At 52.9% G+C, this 24,874-nt stretch overlaps 2 protein-coding genes across 4 annotated transcripts in view; both read left to right on the forward strand.

Annotated features, from left to right (window-relative positions):
* The window catches only part of LOC138739739 (extracellular calcium-sensing receptor-like), a 60,423-nt gene extending 53,498 nt beyond the window's left edge, over window positions 1-6,925 (forward strand). Inside the window, 3 exon segments of the mRNA XM_069892331.1 lie at window positions 889-1,359; window positions 1,361-4,426; window positions 6,270-6,925. Coding sequence (XP_069748432.1) covers window positions 889-1,359; window positions 1,361-2,344 — 1,455 coding nt within the window. The 3' untranslated portion in view covers window positions 2,345-4,426; window positions 6,270-6,925.
* Window positions 6,926-9,126: 2,201 nt separating this feature from the next.
* LOC138738371 (uncharacterized) overlaps window positions 9,127-24,874 on the forward strand; it is a 63,131-nt gene continuing 47,383 nt past the window's right edge. Inside the window, exon 1 of one of the 3 annotated variants that reach the window (XM_069888437.1) lies at window positions 9,127-9,224. In XM_069888437.1, the coding sequence (XP_069744538.1) occupies window positions 9,222-9,224 (3 nt within the window). In that variant the 5' untranslated portion in view covers window positions 9,127-9,221. Of the gene's footprint in view, window positions 9,225-18,645; window positions 19,039-24,874 lie in introns of those variants that run through there. The other 2 variants (XM_069888438.1, XM_069888436.1) reach the window with 2 other exon arrangements.

The following is a 24,874-nucleotide window of genomic DNA, read 5'->3' on the forward strand; positions in this document are numbered from 1 at the left end:
TCCTCCCCCCCCACCTCCTCCCCTCCCCCACCTCCTCCCCCCCCACCTTCCCAAGATCGTGTTATATGGCGAGCTCTCCACTGGCCACCGTGACCTGAGGTGCACCAAAGAAAAGGTACAAGGACTGCCTAAAGAAATCTCTTGGTGCCTGCCACATTGACCACCGCCAGTGGGCTGATAATGCCTCAAACCGTGCATCTTGGCGCCTCACAGTTTGGCGGGCAGCAACCTCCTTTGAAGAAGACCGCAGAGCCCACCTCACTGACAAAAGGCAAAGGAGGAAAAACCAACACCCAACCCCAACCAACCAATTTTCCCTTGCAACCGCTGCAATCGTGTCTGCCTGTCCCGCATCGGACTTGTCAGCCACAAACGAGCTGACGTGGACTTTTTACCCCCTCCATAAATCTTCGTCGCGAAGCCAAGCCAAAGAAGACAAAGAAGGATGAAAAGTGACAATAGAGGACTATAAGATTATTAGAGGAGTAGACAGGCAGGGGTGAAGTGCTAATTACAGCAATTACAGAAAACCAGATAAGCTCCAGTATAGGGCAGGTAGAGGTGGGAAGCAAATAATGGGAATGGTGGTGAATTCAACAGTTGACAGTTTAGAGGAGTTAAGTTTAGGACAGTTCACCCTGTTAGAAAAGAAGCAAGTGGGGGTGAACCAAACACACATTACTCATTACGAATTTAACAAAATATCAGTCAACTGTATGTTCCACTTAACAAGGAATGAAACGATGGTACTTTTGTTAGTCAGGATCAGGTGGCAATGATATCTTTCACTTCAGACCACAAGTACTTTGCTGGAAATGAGGCAGTTTGCCATGATACCCGTTAGAATTGAATTATGAATTACTGGTATGAAAACGTAATTGTATCCAAAAAGTTCCTAACTATACTTCATTAATTGTTTCTTTTTCTCCTGTAGACGCAAGTGCATGCATAAAGTGTCCAAATGATTTTTGGTCAAATGAGAATCACACATCATGCATAGCCAAGGAGATTGAGTACCTATCATGGACCGAACCTTTTGGAATTGCCCTGACAATATTTGCCGTGCTAGGAATATTGATCACTTCCTTTGTTTTGGGAGTATTCATTAAGTTCCGAAATACTCCGATTGTGAAAGCCACCAACAGAGAACTCTCCTATCTTCTGCTCTTCTCCTTAATCTGTTGTTTCTCCAGCTCATTGATCTTCATTGGCGAACCTAGGGATTGGACATGTAGATTGCGTCAACCTGCATTTGGAATCAGCTTCGTGTTGTGCATTTCTTGTATTCTGGTGAAAACAAATCGTGTGCTATTAGTCTTTGAGGCCAAGATCCCAACCAGCCTCCACCGAAAGTGGGTGGGGCCTCAATTTGCAATTTTTATTGGTTTTCCTCTGTATTATTGTGCAAATTGTTACGTGTGTCATTTGGCTCTACACCGCTCCCCCTTCAAGTTACAGAAATCATGAGCTAGAGGACGAAATCATTTTTATTACATGTGATGAAGGCTCCTTAATGGCGCTCGGTTTTCTCATTGGTTACACCTGTCTCCTTGCTGCTATTTGCTTTTTTTTTGCCTTCAAGTCTCGCAAACTCCCAGAGAACTTCAATGAGGCCAAATTTATTACATTCAGCATGCTTATATTTTTCATTGTCTGGATCTCATTCATTCCTGCTTATGTCAGCACCTATGGGAAATTTGTTTCAGCTGTGGAGGTCATTGCTATACTTGCATCAAGTTTTGGGTTGCTTGGATGCATTTATTTTAATAAATGCTACATTATTTTGTTCAAGCCATCAAGGAATACCATCGAAGAAGTGAGATGCAGTACAGCTGCCCATGCTTTTAAAGTCGCAGCGAGGGCAACTTTGCGACGGAGCACCTTGTCTCGCAAGAGGTCCAATAGTATAGCTGGTTCAACAGCGTCATCACCTTCATCTTCGGTCGGCAGCAGATGTGTCCACGATGAACCAATTACCATGGAGATGCAAAGGTGCAGCAAGCAGAAGGTCAGCTTTGGCAGTGGAACTGTCACCTTATCCCTAAGTTTTGAAGAAACCGGAAGGTACGCGACTGTTAGCAGAAATATGAGGAGGAGAAATTCGATGGATGCCAAAAATAGTGAAGATATTTTAATGAAGCACAATGATCGGATCCCCCATCAGAAATGTGACAGAGGAACTGACACGCGTTGCAAGATCACAGGGAAGAATGGGTCCGGAGCCCTTGACCCGCTGGACAATAGTAAAGAACATTCCAAAAATGCTGAAGAAATCTCCAACACTTCAATAAATCTGAGAAATGTCATTGATGGCAACATCATGGATAATGACATAAATTCTTAACAGTGGCTGCTGAACCAGTTTTCATTTTTGGCACCATAAATTCAGATAATTCCAGCATATTATTGGTGCAAAATGCTATGAGTATCAGGAATTAACACTCAAAATTATGCTAAGAACAACTGACCAAGTGCCAATGGAAAACAATAAAGGGAGCCCCAAACCTGAGAGATAGTTAGGAGAATAAGGGCCGGCTCCTGGATCTTTATAATGAAGAGCATTTACCATAAAATAAGAATGCAAGCTCAGACTTGCAAAAGCTGCAGTAGAAAATGGGGAGGAAAACACAATCTTAACGCAGGAGACTCTATTTAAAATCTTTATTCTTTCCACAAATAACTAAATTTACTTGAAAGGCTATTGAAGTTATGACTGTGTAACATGTTTTCTTGATGATGACATTTATCTTTCAAACAATTCATGTAAGAAAGTATTGAAATGTCTAAACGTTAAACATGTTGTTGGCACAAGAAACCCGTTGATATTCTTAAGGAGTTTTATGCTGTTACTCAAACACAGTGGCACTGTTAATATAAACACAGGTTGTTTATTCTGTACTAACACTAATGATGCCATGTGTTTGGAAATACTGTAGCAAATCCATTTTACCAGAAGGTCCATTAAATATGGCTCCAGAAGCAAACTGTTCATTGGTGACATGTCATCATATTACTTCACCATGGTTATTGTAACATGTTACATCATTTGATTTTCTTTGCAATTGAATGTTTCAGTGAGGATATTTTGAAAGAGCAGAAAGATAAACATCAAAAGTTCCAAATGTTTGCAAAACCAGATTGAAGTCTTGTTAACAATAAATGAAAGTGATGCAAGCAGAGGTAGGTGGTGAAAGAATTCTATAGCAGAAATGCAAGTTAAAGAATGAAGAAAATAGTTACACACAAAGAAAAAGACAGCATGTGCTTCAGGATAATAGTTGTGGAGTTACTCAGAAGCATTGTTGAGGGTGGTTGGGATGTGGAATAAGCTTCCAGCAGAGGTGGTTGAAGCAAGGACGTTATTTACATTTAAGGAAAGACATGGAGGGGAGAGGATTGGAGGGGTATGGACCAGGTGCTGGTCAGAGGAAAGACTGGATAATTACATGGAGGGGAGAGGACTGGAGGGGTATGGACCAGGTGCTGGTCAGAGGAAAGACTGGATAATTACATGGAGGGGAGAGGATTGGAGGGGTATGGACCAGGTGCTGGTCAGTGGGACTAGGAGGGTGAGGATTTGTTCCGGCATGGACTAGTCAGGCCAAACTGGCCTGTTCTGTGCTGTATATGGTTATAAGTGAACAATGTAATTGAAATGTTGTCTGGAGAGCTGTTGGATTGAGATGCTGCCTAGATGTTGAGCGTCTTAGGCTGAAAATTCCACTTACACACGTTATACCTATTATCAGTCATTTTGTATTAAAGCAAATCTGTACCTGTTACATCTCAGATATTGTTTTAAGACCATTGCTGTTTTAACTTAGTGGTCCTAATCCACAGCATGGATTACTGTTAGAACAGGAAACAGTGAGAAGGAAGCGTTAGATGAGAACTTCAAGAGCAACACAGATAGTGTAGAATTTGTAAGAAAATTGTAACAATGCCATTTATGAAGAATAAAAACTAAATTGAATAGCTAACATTAATCAACAATCAACGGATTTAGAAAATCAGGAGGAGAAAAATGAAATAATGAAGAACCTAGAAATAAAATAGGGTGGAGGCGAGGAGGAAGCAGTAGAATCATGTGAATGCCTCGACGATAAGAAATCATGGTTTGGATTTACATTCGTGGAGTAGATGTAATACAGTGAGAATGCAGCCTTCAAACTGAGCAGAACTGAATATGGAACATAATAGCAGCTAATGAGAGTGGCACTCAACTAAGATAACAGTGTAAGATTAACAGCTCTATCCCTTCAACGCGACTATGATAATGAAGCAGTGTGACATGGTAAGAGCATTTTGTGAGATCAGCAGACAATTGAAATAGGGTCATTTTGCAGTAGTGGAAGGAGTATGACATTTGTGAAACAGACATTAAGGAGATGTTAATGGAACAAGGCAAGATTTAGAGGAAAAAAAGGTCTGGCTTCAGGAAAAAAGTGCAATCAAAATTATTCCATTACTTATTGGACAGGATGTATATTGCAAGTGATGCCTCTTCATTTCGGAAGACTTCTTAATTTCTGCTTTGAATGTTTAGTATTGTGTAGCTAACACATTGAATATCACAATTAGGGTAGCTGAGGTTTGCTAATGTAGCCAAGTATCTGGATTTAATTTTTCCATCTAATTCTATTACAGGCATTTGAAATAGCTTAGTAAATTGTGGTTTTCGCATTGTCAAGCTGGTTGGTAATTCACAAATTGGGCCTCCTGAAGCTGTGACCAGGATTGCCACCGGATGACGAAACAGTTCCATTGCCTTTATAATTGAAACCCGAGCAACAGGAAATATAATGACTTGTAACAAAAAATTTGCTACGATTATCTGAAAAATGCAAATTGTATTTTAAACATGTGATGTGTAAAATTGGTAATTACATGTGTATATTAAATGCATATCTCTTGATAAATAGTTGTTCATTTGAATTCAAACATAAGCTGCTTGAAGATTTTTTTGACACACTGTTACCTGTTTATTCTTTAATCAGGTTTCCTTTCTTTTAAAGGATCCCTGCTTCAAGAAAGTTAAATCAAAAGTACATCTTTGTTAGTTTCTGGTATTACTTAAGATTGGAAATGAAACCAGAACATTCTATTAATTTCATTTTTTAATTATCCAGTGAATATGGGTTGCAGGATTTTCAAAACTCTGTGGAAGTATCACTGTTTATCAAACAAACAGGCAGCATAACAACACATTTCCATTCTCACTCCCTGCTGAAACGTGTGTGTACAGTTGGAGGTGACTATCACAAAGGACAGACATCAGCTAACCAAGGATGTCAAAGAAGCAAACAAGTGGCTTGTTGATTTAAATGTATAATTCTACTTGAAGCCGTAGCAAGTATTATATTCTTCCTTCCCTGAGCACTGGCAATATTTCATTTTAAAAAAAAATCCTTCTTCGCTCAAATGCTAAATTACTCTCTGATGGAGAGAGAAAGGATGGGCTGGGCTGCCAGAGGAATGTGCTCCGACTGCACATTCTTTTAGTGCACAGTTGGAGGACATGCTTAAACCATCCAAGTGATTACACCCATCCACGCCACTCAAACCCTTTCTGCATAATTAATAACCTTCAACCTCACCAGTTTTCCTCAATGCTACATGTCAGTGGATACGCCTGATCTTCTGTGAACCTTGGATCTCCATTATTTTGCAGGATTAATCTACTCTACCCAATGACAGTAAAACCCCTAGTATCCAAAATTCAAGAAACTGGCAAAAAAAAATAGAAAATAAAATTTAAAAATTAAACTAAATAAGAATAAAATAATAGATAAAAATGCACAAGTTTAAAATTGTAAATGTTCTCTGAAGTAACACAAACCTTTGGTGAAGATGGAAGCAAATATCCAGCCAGCGGAGGGAGGCCTTGGTTGGGCTTTGCTCGTAGCTGGTGTTTAAATAAAATTGTGTCAAACAGCAATGGCATCGCCCAGGATGAAGAGCTGGTCGGTGCCGCTCGCTGTCGAGGTGACTCTCTTAAAGGGTCTCCCTATCCCCGATTAGTAAGAGTTGCCCCAGTCAGAGGCTTATCTGTAAACCTGAGGGAGGGGGTTTAATTATCTAGGTTATTGTTCGTCTTTCCAGTGGCTCCGTGGAGGGGAGGAACCAGCAGATTCAGCAACAGTTAAATGTTTTCAAGAAATGTCACTGAAAGTAAAGTAAAATGCTTTAAGGTTTATATTCATGCAAGCGAAGTTTGTTCAGTGTAAATACAGTACTTTCGTCTTTTAAACTCTTTATTCTTAATGCAGGAACCGCACCACTCCATTATCAAACCCGTGTCCATAGTTCCGGACTCCTGTGGGATCAGGACTTCCCCGTGGCCGGGGGGCACGTGACTCTGCACCAACTGGTGCAGAGGCCATACGAGGGCCTATTCTAGGTCATCGGTAACAACGGAGCCACGTTCGAGCTGGAGGTCAGAAGCAAGACAGAGGTTTTCACCATGGACAGGCTAAAGCCAGCACACCTGGACCCGGCATGTCCCCGTCGAGACACCAGCACCATGCCAGAGAGGCAGGCCACCGAAGCCTGCAGAGACTCTGCCTCCGGGCACCAAGGGAAACAGCACCGGGACTGGGGGAGGATCATGTGGCAGCACATTACTACAGCAATCAAGCCGGTGCTCCAGGTGGCGAGCCCAACTCAAAGCCGGTTGCCTGTGCAGCCCACAAGCAGACAGGTAGGCAGACGTCAAGAGCAGTTTAAATGCCAGCAACCTCAAAATGGCACTGGCCCCGCTGCACAGCCAACAGTCAGGGACAGGGCGCGGGGAAGGAGGTGTTATGTAGGAATATAGCCGTGTGAGGGAAACCCACTTTTGTTACGTGGACATGACATCAGTAAAAGGGGGAAATGGTGGGAATGTGAACTGTATAAAAATCAGGCTTGAGCTCCCAATAAACCAGAGCTTAACCTGAGTACACTAGTGTGTGTGTGTGTTTCTTCCGAGTAGCACGGTGGCTACAGACATACGCTTTGGACTAGCAAATGCCTCCCTACTTTGCGACGTATCCACTGGCCAACCAAGGCTCATTGTACCTGCTGTATGGCAATGTTGGGTGTTTGACGACCAACACAGTTTGGCTCACCCTTCGATTAGGACAACAAGGCTCGTGGTGGAGGATAGATGAACTGCCTTGGGTACTTTTAGGCATCCATACTGCACCGAAGGAAGATCTACCTACATCCTCTGCAGAATTGGTTTATGAAGCCCCCCCCCCCCCCCCCACCTGCTAACTGTCCCAGGGAACTTCACATGGGCAGCAGGAATCTCCTGGTACTCACATGCTTGAGGGAGAAGGTGGGTACTCTCACATCTCTACCGACCACCTGAAATGGTCTACGATTTCATACATTCTGCCTGAACTCAAGGACTGCCTTTATGTTTTTCTGTACAAGGGTGCACACAGGACGCTGTTACAACAACAATATGAAGGCCCTTTCAAGGTGGTACAGAATGATGGCTCCATGTTTGTTACCAACATTAGCAGCGGGCAAAAAATGTTTGGTAGATTGCCTTAAGCTGGCACATGTGGACCTAGATCAGCCAGTACAGGTGGCAGGTCCCCAGTGTAGGGGGCATCCGCCGGCCTGTCCTAGCCATATAGGTGATATTGCAGTGTCATCTGCGGTTCGGGGTGGGGGGGCGTTAATGTGGGGAACCGCACCACTCCATTATCAAACCACCATCCGTAGTTGCAGGTCCCTGCAGGATCAGGAGTTCCCGGGGGCTCAAAGAATTCAAGGAGACACGTGACCTCAGGGGTCAGGCAATGGTGAATGCGCCAACTGTGCCAACTGTAATTATCTAAACTCCTGCGACAATTCCATTAAACAGTTTTGTTGGTTCAGCTCATGGACAACTTCTGTTGGGCTTTATTTACTGCACCACTCACTACAGTTTATTAGTTAGGCCTTGTAAGAGTAAGCCTCAAGGAACCAGAACATGCACTTATTCGGCATCTATCAATCCCCATAGGTGCTGCATTCTAGGGCTTTCACTATATAAATATCGTGCTTTCCAAAGCATAGGTAATATAGCTAATGTAACTGGTAACCAGTTGCAGGACCACGTGCAGAAATTTAAATTTGAACACTTCTTAAAAAACACATTAAACAAATGTGGAATTATCACATTTAACCTGCTATTATGGGTGTGGGATGGGGCGGGGGGTGGAGGGGGAAATAAAACTGCTGCTGGCATCTCTACACGTGCCCCTGTTCATCTGGAAACAGGAAGGTGGTTTACTTGTTAAACCATTGTTCTGTGGTCTTAACATTAGCTATGAAGAATCACACAACCACGAGCTGGTGTCCCCTTCTGCCTGTCTGTAAGAGGTAGTGCTCAACCCTTCTGCCCACAGGTCGCCTAAAAGTGTGACAAAGAAGGAGGAAGGCGAGAAAGAAAGTTGATGCAGATCAGGTTATTCGACTCACAGCTGAATGATGCTACAGTCTCTCAAATCCTTCCTCCCAAACACAGTAAAACCAACAACTTGAAGCAAAGAGACAGGAAATGACTCCTTGCCACCATGACACTTCAACGACCTCCCCTGGTCCTGGACCCTGAGCCGCATAGAAAGGTAATAAAATCCAGTGGTGCTGCAGGAAGCACAATGTTAGGGTAGAAAAGACCAACTTCATTCTTACTGTAATTCTTTGGCTTGGCTTCGCGGATGAAGATTTATGGAGGGGGTAAAAAGTAATTAGTTCTTACTGTAATTACTGTAATCTTAAAGTAATTAGTTCTTACTGTAATTAGAACATTTGAAAAAACACCTAAAAAGTGAAGTTCCTGATGTTGTATTTTGTGAGTTGAGGGGACACTCATTTGCTGGTGATTTTTTTTAAACAATGCCAGTGAATTATTTTAAGTAGTCAAATAGTCAAAACAGATTGTTACCTGATTCATGGTTTAAAGGAATGGGGTAGGAGGAGGTACAGAGTGGTGACCCACTTACCAGCAGGCAAGCCAGCTTCCAAAATGGCAGATGGACTGTGAGAAACTGACCTGCAGCCAACACAGGCTTTTATCTGGGCTGATGATGTCACTTCCTGTCCATGTGACAGGAGCAGTGGCCTATATAAACCCAGCATGCCAGCCTGCAGGTGTTAGTCTTGTACTAGACTTCACAGTAGCTCACTAAAGAAAACATCATTACAATGGATCTCTAGATTCATTTTCACAGGAGATTTCAGTCATGGTATGTGCTGTGATGTAATTTTTTTTTGATTTGTATTGCTCTCCCTCTTCAATGATTTTAGGAGAAATGACATTACAAGAAACCTCTGTTTTTATTAGTTCTTACTTACTGACTTGTGGGAAATGTGCTGAAGTTTCTAATCTGAGGAGATGAGAATGAACTTACTAGTAACTACCTGGAAATGACAGCATCTTTACACAGAAACCTTTTTTTTCCAGGAACCCTCACTTTCATCAACCTGAGCTAATCCTGGTTGTTGGTAGGTCTTAAACCTTGTGGAATTTGTCACTGGCCCTGAAATAGGGGATTTGGCTGCTCTGTTTCCTGATGATCATTCTGGTTAGTACTTTGGGTAGAATCATTCCTCAGAACATTCCTTTTTAGGGACCTTCTGTAAGATGGTGACTAGTCTGCTATGTACAGGAAAAGTCTAAAAATCTGGGGGCCAGAAATCCAGACCACACAAGAATCTGGGCTTCTTGAAAACTCTCAAACTCTATATTTAACCATATAACCACTTACAGCACAGAACAGGCCAGTTTGGCCCTACTAGTCCATGCTGTAACAAATCCCCACCCTCCTAGTCCCACTGACCAGCACCTGGTCCATACTCCTCCAGTCCTCTCCTATCCATGTAACTATCTAGTCTTTCCTTAAATGTAACCAATGATCCTGCCTTGACCATGTCTGTCGGAAGCTCATTCCACATCCCCACCTCCCTTTGTGTAAAGAAATTTCCCCTCATGTTTCCCTTATAATTTTCCCCCTTCAATCTTAAACCATGCCCTCTAGTTTGAATCTCCCCCACTCTTAATTGGAAAAAGCCTATCCATGTTTACTCTGTCTGTCCCTTTTAAAATCTTAAACACCTCTATCAAGTCCCCTTTCAATCTTCTACACTCCAGAGAAAAAAGCCCCAGTCTGCACAACCTTTCCCTGTAACTTAAACCTTGAAATCCTGTCAACATTCTCATGAACCTTCTCTGCACTCTCTCTATTTTGTTTATATCTTTTCTATAATTTGGTGACTAAAACTACACAGTACTCCAAATTTGGCCTCACCAATGCCTTGTACAACTTCATCATAACCTCCCTACTCTTGAATTCAATACTCTGATTTATGAAGGCCAACATTCCAAATGCCTTCTTCACCACACCATCTACCTGAGTATCAGCCTTGAGGGTACTATTTACCACAACTCCTAAATCCCTTTGTTGCTCTGCACATCTCAATAGCCTACCATTTAATGCATATGACTTATTTAGATTTGCCTTTCCAAAATATAACACCTCACACTTATCTGTATTAAATTCCATCAGCCATTTCTCACCCCACACCTCCAGCCTTCCTAGATCACCTTTTAATCTACGGTAATCTTCCTCACTGACAACAACACCACCAATCTTTGTGTCATCTGCAAACTTGCTTATCCAATTCTCCACCCCTACTTCCAGATCGTTAATATATATATAACAAACAATAGTGGACCGAGGACCGATCCCTGAGGAACTCCACTAGTCACTGGCCTCCAATTGGACAAACAATTTTCTACCACTACTCTCTGACACCTCCCATCCAACCATTGCTGAATCCATTTCACTACCTCTTTATTTATACCTAATGCCTCCATATTTTTTCCTAACCTCCTGTGGGGAACTTTGTCAAAAGCTTTACTAAAGTCTAAATAGACAACATCCACAGCTTTCCCTTTATCAACCTTTTTTGTAACCCCCTCGAAAAACTCAATCAGGTTTGTCAAGCATGATCTACCCCTGACAAAACCATGCTGATTACTCCCTATCAATCCCTGTACCTCCAAATATTTGTGAATACCATCCCTCAGAACACTTTCCATCAACTTACCCACCACAGATGTCAGACTCACGGGCCTATAATTTCCAGGTTTACATTTGGACCCTTTTTTAAACAGCGGAACCACATGCGCCACCCTCCAATCCTTTGGCACTACCCCCGTGACCAGTGACATCCTAAATATCTCTGTTAATGGCCCCACTATCTGTCCACAAGCTTCCCTGAGTGTCCTTGGGAATATTTTGTCCGGTCCCGGAGATTTATCCACCTTTATCTTTTTCAACACAGCCATCACTACCTCCTCGGTTATCCTTATATGCTTCATGACCTCCCCACTATTTTTCTTTACTTCAACTGGTTCAATTTTTTTTTCCCTAGTGAATACCGAGGCAAAGAAATCATTCAAAATTTCCCCCATTTCCTCTGACTTCTCACTCAGCCTACCTTCGCTATCTACAAGGGGTCCAATTTTATCCCTCACTAATCTTTTACTTTTAATGTACCTATAGAAACCCTTTGGATTTATTTTTACTCTGTCTGCCAAAGCCTCTTCGTGCCTTTTTTTGGCCTTTCTAATTTCTTTCTTGATTCCTTCTACACTCCTTGTAGTCCTCCTTCAAACTCTCAGCTCCCTGCTCTTTATACCTCTTGTACACCTCCCTTTTTCTCCTAACCAAATTTCCAATATTCCTCGAAAACCAAGCCTCCCTATGACTTCCAGCCTTTCCTTTGATCCTCACTGGGACATATCTACTCTGTACCCTCAAAATTTCTTTTTTGAATATCCTCCATTTTTCATTTGCATCCTTACCTGAAAATATCCTGTCGCACTCAATACTCCCCAAATCCCTTCTTATTCCTTCGAAATTTGCTCTTCTCCAATCCAGAACCTCAACTTGAGGCCCCTCCTTGCTCTTCCCTAAAACAGAGTTATGATCACTAGACCCAATTTGTTCTCCAACATTAATGTCCGATACCTGACCTAACTCATTCCCTAACAGGAGATCTAGTATTACACCGTCCCGAGTCGGTTCTTCTACTAATTGATTTAGAAAACAATCTTGAACACATTTAATGAACTCTAGCCCATCCAGCCCTCTAACTGTATGGGTATCCCAATCAATGTGAGGGAAGTTAAAATCTCCCATGATCACTACCTTATGATTCTCACACATATACGTTATCTCCCTACACATTTGTTCCTCTAATTTTCTTGGCCCATTTGGTGGTCTGTAATACACCCCTATTAGCACCCTCATGCCTCCTTCACCCCTCAATTCCACCCAAACAGCCTCACTGGACGATCCCTCCAGACCATCCTGCCACCTCACGGCAGTAATGTCCTCCTTAACAAGCAGAGCAACTCCTCCCCCTTTTTTACCCCCTGCTCTATCACATCTAAAACAAATGTATCCTGGAAAGTTAAGTTGCCAGTCCTGCCCCTCTTGTAGCCAGGTCTCACTAATTGCCACCATATCGTGACCCCAAGTATCTGTCCATGCTCTAAGCTCGTCTACCTTGTTCACTATGCTTCTTGCATTAAAATATATGCAATTCAGAGAATGACCCTCACATATTGTAGACCTCGTCGAAAGAACCAAGGACTTGTTGATCCAAACCAAGGCTTTTATTAGCAAAAGACAGGAGCTCTTCACAGGTGGCTGACCAGTCCGGAATGATCCGACCTGGCTAGGGACACAACCCTTTAAGGCCCAGACAATAGGCGTGGCTTAGCTCTCGGCCAATCGCTGTAAGCACACTCTAGATACAGTAACTATATACACTATGTACATTGGTGATAGATCTGTACTATCACACATACATTCTCTTTTCTACTTTCTACCCTAATCTCCATCCTACCTTTGTTATCGTTTTTATTCTTATCTAGGTGGCCATGCTCCCTTGACTCTGCTCTCACACTCTGTTCCCCACCCCCCTGCCAAACTAGTTTAAACCTTCCCCCACAGCTCTAGCAAATCTGCTTGCCAGCACATTGGTCCCCCTCCAGTTCAAGTGGAGTCTGTCCCTTTTGTATAGGTCTGACCATCCCCAGAAGAGATCCCAATGATCCAGAAATCTTGTCCCTTGCCCCCTGCACCATCTCTTTAGCCACGCATTCATCCTCCTATTTCTACCCTCACTAGCGCGTGGCACCAGCAGCAATCCAGAGATTACTACCTTGGAGGTCCTGTTTTTTTAGTGGGCTTGTGTTTGTGTGTATGTGTATGCACCACAAATGCACAGAAGTCATGGAAATGAATGAACAAATATTTTTTCTTCTTTATATGAAAATGTTTCATTAATAAACTATAAATTTACCTTTTCATCTCTTCAATCTTCTTAAATTTGAATTTTAAATTACTGCCTAAGAATCTGGAAAATCTGGACTAACCCATTTCCTGAGTGGTCTGGGTTTAGGACTTTTGTTGTATTTGGTTTCAAGTGTGCACCATTTTTTTAAGCTTTTGCTTTTTAAAAAAATTGCCAGCTGTTTTCAATTATTGAAATCTTGTTGGTTTTCCTAGTAATTACTTCATGGCATGCAAGAAAAAATTCAATGAGTGAATCTTAAAAATATGTGACCTCACTTTCTAGTTCAAAGAGCATCATGCTTTTCCAATTCTGTCCAGTTTCAAGTAAATTGATCATCCTCCTGGATGGAGGATTGTTAGTGTAACACTCTTACAATCCCAGTGTTGTGAACCAAATGTAAAGAGCAGCTATAGACAGTGAAACAGACAATGTATAATGCTAAAACACATTTTATTTCCAACTCTTGCACTAAAGTCTTAACTTTTAAGCTATCCTTAACACTAAATCTATCCCCAACAATGTGCAGGCAAATGTGTGTGTGAGATACCCAAACCATTACAGTCCAGGCCAAGCTCTAGAAAGTTACTTCAAAGTTTAGTCATTTAAATTCAGTGATGCCCAGAATTAATGTTAAACTGATGAGAAGACTGGAGTTGCGGCTACTACAGACTCACAAATTCTCCTTGTGTTGCCTTTGAAGAAATGTCCATCCACACAATCTGTGGACATAACACTCCTGGTCCTTTTGTAGGCAAGATGTGAACGAGGTGGCCTCCACAAAGTTTCCAAGACCCTGGAAACTCCAAGTGACCTTCACTGTTAGTCACAATCAAAAAGAAGCATTTTGCTTCCCAAAAAGACCCTCCTGGCACAGGTTAATCCACCAAAAAGGCCCAGTTATTCACAGAGCCAGCTTTGCTCAGAATTCCACGAAATGTCTGACCACAAGAGCTGCTTCAAAAAGCTGTTTTCTCTTCAGTCGTCAGAATGGTTCCCCCTTGCAAAATCACAACGTCTTTGCAAATGCATCAAATTCTGGAACAGACTGTAACAAACCTTCCCTCCGTTCTTCCAGTGTATAGGATTATCGCTGGGCTATGGCTGGTGTTTTGCTTGTGTTAAATGTTAACTGTGACCATTCAGTCCCTTACAGTGACAATCCCATTTCACAGAAGTACGAGTCTGGACAGAAGTAGCTTTAATGAACACACAGGAGACAAACGGGAGAATGTCAAACGTGACAATTATTTTATTACTAAATAACGACAGACATTCACATTGAACCCAGGTTGGACTTTGATCCCAGTGCCTGCCTATTCTCTACACACTCACAAGTGTGTACACACGCTACAGACAGGATATTTACACACACTCCTGGATCCCTGTACCAAAGGGGGTGTGGCTCTCTGTAAGCAGTGATCTATCGCAGAACAACAGCTCATCTTAGTGCACTGTAAGGGTTACAAAGTATTTCTTACAAGCAGATTATGTTTATGGCTTTCAAGATTGTTTTCGTATTCTTTAAGTGTCTCCATAGTAAGTCTCCCAGCAAGGTTACACCTGGGTTTTTCACTATCTTAGAGAGATTGTTTAGTTTTGAATTTGCTTTTGTACTGTTTAGAATCAGGGGACATGAAAATGGAACAGATAATTCTTTGACTAAACATTGTGGCTATTTTCCTTTATAATCACTTGGACAACATGGAGATCCCATTCTTTTGTAGGTATTAATGTTTTATTGTCTGGTTTAAGTATAATTTAATTGTTTATCAAAATTCTTAATGCATAAAATTGTAATAAACAGTGAAAAACTCAATGCTACTTTAGAACAGACTTTTCATTGAACGAGTCAGAAAACGGCATCTCCATGTTGTCCAAATGATTGTCACAATATGCATACCTTACCTATGACACTTCCAACGATGCCTACAGTATCAACTTGGCTTGGACCATGAGGCAGAGAGAAAGAATGTAGTGTGCGTTGATGTTATATACAGTTCTGAATTGGGCGCCTAGCCAATAATGACCCTAGGTAATTTAACCGAACCAATGGCAAGGTGTGCACTAATGGGTAGCTAGAGTCCAACCTTGATTGACAGATGATGTGGCTTATGAACAAGTTTTGGACAAAGATGACATGAGACCACCCGCAATCCACAATATTCTAGACAGGCAGAGAGGCCACAAGTATAACAAGTTTATTGTCATGTGGTTGCACAACAGATCTCATTTAAAATGCCAGAGCTCTGCTCAAATGAAAAAGCATTCTCCAGTCCTCAATGCAAAATACACAGACACAACCAGACATAACACATATACAGACAATCAATGCATATACATGCCAAGTTTACCTCTGTACAAATAAATAAGTATTTTTCATGAATATAAGAGTCTCACAGGGTTAGTGTGAGCAGTTCCTTTGGTCGTTCAGCATTCTCACTGCCTGTTCTTCAGCCTGGTGGTGCTGGCTGTGATACTCCTGTATCCCTTTCCGAAAGAGAATAGCTGAAAATTGCTGTTTACAGGGTGGAAGGGGTCCTCAATGATTTTGTACACTCTCTTCAGACAATGTTCATGGTAGATCACATCGATGAAGGTGGGGGGAGGGGGTGGAGAGAGAAACTGTTCCACAGACAATGCTACAGACGTGTTGCTTCACTTCATCCTGGCCCACCTGTAGAAAGATGCCCCATACGCCAGGGTGCAGTTCATTGACTTCAGCTCGGCATTTAGTACGATGCCTCTCTGCCACTCTTGTGGTTCTGTGGATTGACCTCTGACCCATTTCTCTGCAGCAACCTGACCACACTGTGATGCAGTGGCCAGGACGCTCTTGATAGAGCTCCTGTGGAAGGTTGACATAATGGTGGCCGGTAGCCTTGCCCACTTCAGCCTTATCAGGAAGTGTAGTTGCTGTTGTGCCTTCCTGATACGTGAGGAGATGTTGATTGTCCACGTTAGTTAAGTGAACTCCAATGAACAGTGCTCTCCACCCTCTCCACTACAGAGCTGTTGATGTGTAGTGTTGGGTGATCATTCCTGGTCCTCCTTCGTCTTGTTCATGTTGGGATTGAGGTTGTTACACTCACATCATTTCACAAGATCTTCCATCTTTCCCCCCCCATAGTGTGATAGATTGTTATATTTTATATTATATATAAACGTATTTTAAAGGAGATGTATTGGGGCAGGGGTTTTTTTGAGTAGGTCACATACAAACACTTCAAAACAGATCTCATTTAAAATGCCAGAGCTATGCTCAAGCCAGACAGTCCAGGGTCCGGGTGTCTTTGCACAAACTTTGAAGAATGCCTATAAGGACTTCAAGTAGGTGTTAATTCGAGATGCTGTGGGGTAATGGATTATTGTTTTGGAAAGCAATAGATAAATGGAAGCTTAGGTCTGGTGCTACAGTCTGAGTGCAATTTGCTGTTCTAGGAGGATCATGTGGTTTTCTCTGAGAGAGGGAGAAAGAATTCAGTTCTGCAGTTCAGCAGCTGGGACTGGAACAGGACAAGCTGGCAAACATGGAAAAAAACCATGTTGAAGACAGGTTGTGAATTCTTAGTTCAGCCTGGTCAAAGCCCTTGTGGTCCAAACAAGAGGAGAGGACTGGCTGCATAATGTTTCACTAGAAATAAGGGAAACAAAAAGGAAATCTGTGGTGACCTGAAAGAAAAACGTTATCATCTGCAAAAGCCTGATGGGGCAAGTTTCTTTGGCAAGACACTGAAGTGGCTGATCAGAAGGAATCAGTTGTGGGTGTCCAATGAGAAACAAATCTCTATCTGAAAACTGACAAGAACCTTCCTGACTGGTAACCATTTACCTTTCAAGCACCAAAGCCTGGTGAAATTCATAAATGTTAAATTCTGTGCATGCTATAAGAATTGGCTACAACCAGTAAACTTGGAGAAATGAGAAGTGAGATTAGACTGTGAATCAAATAACTTTTCTAAACTTGTATACACATTTCAAACACGTGTGTTTAGAACTAGAAGGGGGTTGTTAGGTTAATAGTAATAGCTATAAGTTTGATCCTGTTTTCATGTTTAAAGATAATTAAAAGCCACTGTTGTTTAAGTAACTATTTGTCTTAATGAATTTCTATCGCTGTTTGGTTTTGGGGTCTTCTGGGCTCATAACAGTAGTGTGACTCATTGTTTTTGCTGATGATGTCAACTACAGTCGTGTCATTTGCAAACTTGACAACACTGTTGGATGCAGACCTGGGTCAGTAGCATGAATGGGAGTGGGCTGAACACCCCCCCCCCCCCCCCCGGAGGTGCACCAGTGCTCAATGTGATGGACAGACAGGTCTTTCTGATAGTAAGTCAACAATTCCGTTACAGAGAGGAGTGTTGAGTCCCAGCGAGGACAGCTTCCCCACCAGTCACTGGGGCATGATCGTATTAAATGCCGAGTTGAAGTCAATGAACTGCAGCCTGGCGTATGGGGCATCATTCTCCAGGTGGGCCAGGATGAAGTGAAGCAACACGGCTGTAGCATTGTCTGTGGAACAGATTCTTCTATAAGCAAATTGAAATGTGTCCAGCATCTCTGGGAGCTGCGCTTTGATGTGTTCCTTCACCAAACTCTCAGTGTTATAATGGAGGAGGCACTGCCACGGTTATTGAGGCCTGTTGGGTACCAGGCTGTCTTGAATCCTGCAGGATTGATGGACTGCTACATGTGTTGAAGATGTCCTTGACCTCCTCATATGCTCTGTGTAGACCTTCAGTACCTGACCAAGTATGTTGTCTGATCTACTGCCTTGTGTGTGTTCACCTTAGCTAAGATTCTGCTCACCTTTGCCTGGCTATACAAGGGGCCTGTTCATCAGGGAGATACAGAACTTTCTTTGGCATCATCCTGCTCTTCTCATCAAACCGTTCAATGCTCCAGAAAGGAGGCGTCATTGTCCTTAACTCACAAGGTTGACCTGTGATCCATTATAGTCTTGATCCCTCAGCACATCTGCCTCACGTCGCCAGTGTCACACAGCTGTCTGTGGATCTTCTGTGTGTAACACAGGCAAGTGAGATTGGGATGCAGATGCAATGATGGTTGGCATCAACCATTATTTGATATTGTACCGTGTATGAAGTGACCTCTCGGGTTCCTGTGACAAGGAGCTTGAACATGTCCCCTTGCTGTGTACCAGTTTTCCTCCTGTCCTTTATGCATCTTAGAATAACCCCAACCCTTGTTGTCATCAGTTGGAACGAGAGTGTCCCCACTTGTCCCGCCTGGACCCCCCCCCCCCCCCCCCCCCACTGGGACCATGTGTCCTCCCCCCATTCTCCGCTCCCACTGGCAGAGGGAACGTTCCCAGCCCAGAACCAGCGGGGCCCGAGCCTGATTCGGTTTAAGGGCGAGAAACGGGTTCGCTCGATTCTCGATCTCGGAGTGGATTTTAAACCTCGTCCAGGTCGGATCAATATGTCAATAGGATCGGGCCCTTGACTGAGCAAGGGTCCGGAATGAGCAAAACCAGGAGCGGAGCGGAGTCCGCGCACTAGTTGAACTTCACCCTTCGCCGGCCGCATGGAGCTGATGTGGTTGGTGCTGGCGGCCTCTGCCTTTTACATTTGCTTCTGGCATCGTTGCACGGGCCGCCGGACCAGAGCGGTGATCCGGGACCAGGGCGCGGCGGACGGGCGCTACGGCTACGGGGTGAAGGATGCAGTGAGTAAAGTGAAACGGATCGGGCCGCCCCTCCCCCCCCGCCCGCACCCCGCTGACCCCCTCCCCCCGCCCGCACCCCGCTGACCCCCTCCCCCCGCCCGCACCCCGCTGACCCCCTCCCCCCGCCCGCACCCCGCTGACCCCCTCCCCCCGCCCGCACCCCGCTGACCCCCTCCCCCCGCCCGCACCCCGCTGACCCCCTCCCCCCGCCCGCACCCCGCTGACCCCCTCCCCCCGCCCGCACCCCGCTGACCCCCTCCCCCCGCCCGCACCCCGCTGACCCCCTCCCCCCGCCCGCACCCCGCTGACCCCCTCCCCCCGCCCGCACCCCGCTGACCCCCTCCCCCCGCCCGCACCCCGCTGACCCCCTCCCCCCGCCCGCACCCCGCTGACCCCCTCCCCCCGCCCGCACCCCGCTGACCCCCTCCCCCCGCCCGCACCCCGCTGACCCCCTCCCCCCGCCCGCACCCCGCTGACCCCCTCCCCCCGCCCGCACCCCGCTGACCCCCTCCCCCCGCCCGCACCCCGCTGACCCCCTCCCCCCGCCCGCACCCCGCTGACCCCCTCCCCCCGCCCGCACCCCGCTGACCCCCTCCCCCCGCCCGCACCCCGCTGACCCCCTCCCCCCGCCCGCACCCCGCTGACCCCCTCCCCCCGCCCGCACCCCGCTGACCCCCTCCCCCCGCCCGCACCCCGCTGACCCCCTCCCCCCGCCCGCACCCCGCTGACCCCCTCCCCCCGCCCGCACCCCGCTGACCCCCTCCCCCCGCCCGCACCCCGCTGACCCCCTCCCCCCGCCCGCACCCCGCTGACCCCCTCCCCCCGCCCGCACCCCGCTGACCCCCTCCCCCCGCCCGCACCCCGCTGACCCCCTCCCCCCGCCCGCACCCCGCTGACCCCCTCCCCCCGCCCGCACCCCGCTGACCCCCTCCCCCCGCCCGCACCCCGCTGACCCCCTCCCCCCGCCCGCACCCCGCTGACCCCCTCCCCCCGCCCGCACCCCGCTGACCCCCTCCCCCCGCCCGCACCCCGCTGACCCCCTCCCCCCGCCCGCACCCCGCTGACCCCCTCCCCCCGCCCGCACCCCGCTGACCCCCTCCCCCCGCCCGCACCCCGCTGACCCCCTCCCCCCGCCCGCACCCCGCTGACCCCCTCCCCCCGCCCGCACCCCGCTGACCCCCTCCCCCCGCCCGCACCCCGCTGACCCCCTCCCCCCGCCCGCACCCCGCTGACCCCCTCCCCCCGCCCGCACCCCGCTGACCCCCTCCCCCCGCCCGCACCCCGCTGACCCCCTCCCCCCGCCCGCACCCCGCTGACCCCCTCCCCCCGCCCGCACCCCGCTGACCCCCTCCCCCCGCCCGCACCCCGCTGACCCCCTCCCCCCGCCCGCACCCCGCTGACCCCCTCCCCCCGCCCGCACCCCGCTGACCCCCTCCCCCCGCCCGCACCCCGCTGACCCCCTCCCCCCGCCCGCACCCCGCTGACCCCCTCCCCCCGCCCGCACCCCGCTGACCCCCTCCCCCCGCCCGCACCCCGCTGACCCCCTCCCCCCGCCCGCACCCCGCTGACCCCCTCCCCCCGCCCGCACCCCGCTGACCCCCTCCCCCCGCCCGCACCCCGCTGACCCCCTCCCCCCGCCCGCACCCCGCTGACCCCCTCCCCCCGCCCGCACCCCGCTGACCCCCTCCCCCCGCCCGCACCCCGCTGACCCCCTCCCCCCGCCCGCACCCCGCTGACCCCCTCCCCCCGCCCGCACCCCGCTGACCCCCTCCCCCCGCCCGCACCCCGCTGACCCCCTCCCCCCGCCCGCACCCCGCTGACCCCCTCCCCCCGCCCGCACCCCGCTGACCCCCTCCCCCCGCCCGCACCCCGCTGACCCCCTCCCCCCGCCCGCACCCCGCTGACCCCCTCCCCCCGCCCGCACCCCGCTGACCCCCTCCCCCCGCCCGCACCCCGCTGACCCCCTCCCCCCGCCCGCACCCCGCTGACCCCCTCCCCCCGCCCGCACCCCGCTGACCCCCTCCCCCCGCCCGCACCCCGCTGACCCCCTCCCCCCGCCCGCACCCCGCTGACCCCCTCCCCCCGCCCGCACCCCGCTGACCCCCTCCCCCCGCCCGCACCCCGCTGACCCCCTCCCCCCGCCCGCACCCCGCTGACCCCCTCCCCCCGCCCGCACCCCGCTGACCCCCTCCCCCCGCCCGCACCCCGCTGACCCCCTCCCCCCGCCCGCACCCCGCTGACCCCCTCCCCCCGCCCGCACCCCGCTGACCCCCTCCCCCCGCCCGCACCCCGCTGACCCCCTCCCCCCGCCCGCACCCCGCTGACCCCCTCCCCCCGCCCGCACCCCGCTGACCCCCTCCCCCCGCCCGCACCCCGCTGACCCCCTCCCCCCGCCCGCACCCCGCTGACCCCCTCCCCCCGCCCGCACCCCGCTGACCCCCTCCCCCCGCCCGCACCCCGCTGACCCCCTCCCCCCGCCCGCACCCCGCTGACCCCCTCCCCCCGCCCGCACCCCGCTGACCCCCTCCCCCCGCCCGCACCCCGCTGACCCCCTCCCCCCGCCCGCACCCCGCTGACCCCCTCCCCCCGCCCGCACCCCGCTGACCCCCTCCCCCCGCCCGCACCCCGCTGACCCCCTCCCCCCGCCCGCACCCCGCTGACCCCCTCCCCCCGCCCGCACCCCGCTGACCCCCTCCCCCCGCCCGCACCCCGCTGACCCCCTCCCCCCGCCCGCACCCCGCTGACCCCCTCCCCCCGCCCGCACCCCGCTGACCCCCTCCCCCCGCCCGCACCCCGCTGACCCCCTCCCCCCGCCCGCACCCCGCTGACCCCCTCCCCCCGCCCGCACCCCGCTGACCCCCTCCCCCCGCCCGCACCCCGCTGACCCCCTCCCCCCGCCCGCACCCCGCTGACCCCCTCCCCCCGCCCGCACCCCGCTGACCCCCTCCCCCCGCCCGCACCCCGCTGACCCCCTCCCCCCGCCCGCACCCCGCTGACCCCCTCCCCCCGCCCGCACCCCGCTGACCCCCTCCCCCCGCCCGCACCCCGCTGACCCCCTCCCCCCGCCCGCACCCCGCTGACCCCCTCCCCCCGCCCGCACCCCGCTGACCCCCTCCCCCCGCCCGCACCCCGCTGACCCCCTCCCCCCGCCCGCACCCCGCTGACCCCCTCCCCCCGCCCGCACCCCGCTGACCCCCTCCCCCCGCCCGCACCCCGCTGACCCCCTCCCCCCGCCCGCACCCCGCTGACCCCCTCCCCCCGCCCGCACCCCGCTGACCCCCTCCCCCCGCCCGCACCCCGCTGACCCCCTCCCCCCGCCCGCACCCCGCTGACCCCCTCCCCCCGCCCGCACCCCGCTGACCCCCTCCCCCCGCCCGCACCCCGCTGACCCCCTCCCCCCGCCCGCACCCCGCTGACCCCCTCCCCCCGCCCGCACCCCGCTGACCCCCTCCCCCCGCCCGCACCCCGCTGACCCCCTCCCCCCGCCCGCACCCCGCTGACCCCCTCCCCCCGCCCGCACCCCGCTGACCCCCTCCCCCCGCCCGCACCCCGCTGACCCCCTCCCCCCGCCCGCACCCCGCTGACCCCCTCCCCCCGCCCGCACCCCGCTGACCCCCTCCCCCCGCCCGCACCCCGCTGACCCCCTCCCCCCGCCCGCACCCCGCTGACCCCCTCCCCCCGCCCGCACCCCGCTGACCCCCTCCCCCCGCCCGCACCCCGCTGACCCCCTCCCCCCGCCCGCACCCCGCTGACCCCCTCCCCCCGCCCGCACCCCGCTGACCCCCTCCCCCCGCCCGCACCCCGCTGACCCCCTCCCCCCGCCCGCACCCCGCTGACCCCCTCCCCCCGCCCGCACCCCGCTGACCCCCTCCCCCCGCCCGCACCCCGCTGACCCCCTCCCCCCGCCCGCACCCCGCTGACCCCCTCCCCCCGCCCGCACCCCGCTGACCCCCTCCCCCCGCCCGCACCCCGCTGACCCCCTCCCCCCGCCCGCACCCCGCTGACCCCCTCCCCCCGCCCGCACCCCGCTGACCCCCTCCCCCCGCCCGCACCCCGCTGACCCCCTCCCCCCGCCCGCACCCCGCTGACCCCCTCCCCCCGCCCGCACCCCGCTGACCCCCTCCCCCCGCCCGCACCCCGCTGACCCCCTCCCCCCGCCCGCACCCCGCTGACCCCCTCCCCCCGCCCGCACCCCGCTGACCCCCTCCCCCCGCCCGCACCCCGCTGACCCCCTCCCCCCGCCCGCACCCCGCTGACCCCCTCCCCCCGCCCGCACCCCGCTGACCCCCTCCCCCCGCCCGCACCCCGCTGACCCCCTCCCCCCGCCCGCACCCCGCTGACCCCCTCCCCCCGCCCGCACCCCGCTGACCCCCTCCCCCCGCCCGCACCCCGCTGACCCCCTCCCCCCGCCCGCACCCCGCTGACCCCCTCCCCCCGCCCGCACCCCGCTGACCCCCTCCCCCCGCCCGCACCCCGCTGACCCCCTCCCCCCGCCCGCACCCCGCTGACCCCCTCCCCGCCCGCACCCCGCTGACCCCCCTCCCCCCGCCCGCACCCCGCTGACCCCCTCCCCCCGCCCGCACCCCGCTGACCCCCTCCCCCCGCCCCGCACCCCGCTGACCCCTCCCCCCGCCCGCACCCCGCTGACCCCCTCCCCCCGCCCGCACCCCGCTGACCCCCTCCCCCCGCCCGCACCCCCGCTGACCCCCTCCCCCCGCCCGCACCCCGCTGACCCCCTCCCCCCGCCCGCACCCCGCTGACCCCCTCCCCCGCCCGCACCCCGCTGACCCCCTCCCCCGCCCGCACCCCGCTGACCCCCTCCCCCCGCCCGCACCCCGCTGACCCCCTCCCCCCGCCCGCACCCCGCTGACCCCCTCCCCCCGCCCGCACCCCGCTGACCCCCTCCCCCCGCCCGCACCCGCTGACCCCTCCCCCCGCCCGCACCCCGCTGACCCCCTCCCCCCGCCCGCACCCCGCTGACCCCCCTCCCCCCGCCCGCACCCCGCTGACCCCCTCCCCCCGCCCGCACCCCGCTGACCCCCTCCCCCCGCCCGCACCCCGCTGACCCCCTCCCCCGCCCGCACCCCGCTGACCCCCTCCCCCCGCCCGCACCCCGCTGACCCCCTCCCCCGCCCGCACCCCGCTGACCCCTCCCCCCGCCCGCACCCCGCTGACCCCCTCCCCCCGCCCGCACCCCGCTGACCCCCTCCCCCCGCCCGCACCCCGCTGACCCCCTCCCCCCGCCCGCACCCCGCTGACCCCCTCCCCCCGCCCGCACCCCGCTGACCCCCTCCCCCCGCCCGCACCCCGCTGACCCCCTCCCCCCGCCCGCACCCCGCTGACCCCCTCCCCCCGCCCGCACCCCGCTGACCCCCTCCCCCCGCCCGCACCCCGCTGACCCCCTCCCCCCGCCCGCACCCCGCTGACCCCCTCCCCCCGCCCGCACCCCGCTGACCCCCTCCCCCCGCCCGCACCCCGCTGACCCCCTCCCCCCGCCCGCACCCCGCTGACCCCCTCCCCCCGCCCGCACCCCGCTGACCCCCTCCCCCCGCCCGCACCCCGCTGACCCCCTCCCCCCGCCCGCACCCCGCTGACCCCCTCCCCCCGCCCGCACCCCGCTGACCCCCTCCCCCCGCCCGCACCCCGCTGACCCCCTCCCCCCGCCCGCACCCCGCTGACCCCCTCCCCCCGCCCGCACCCCGCTGACCCCCTCCCCCCGCCCGCACCCCGCTGACCCCCTCCCCCCGCCCGCACCCCGCTGACCCCCTCCCCCCGCCCGCACCCCGCTGACCCCCTCCCCCCGCCCGCACCCCGCTGACCCCCTCCCCCCGCCCGC

The sequence above is a fragment of the Narcine bancroftii genome, chromosome 7 (genome assembly GCF_036971445.1).
Source record: "Narcine bancroftii isolate sNarBan1 chromosome 7, sNarBan1.hap1, whole genome shotgun sequence".
NCBI classification, from domain to species: domain Eukaryota; kingdom Metazoa; phylum Chordata; class Chondrichthyes; order Torpediniformes; family Narcinidae; genus Narcine; species Narcine bancroftii.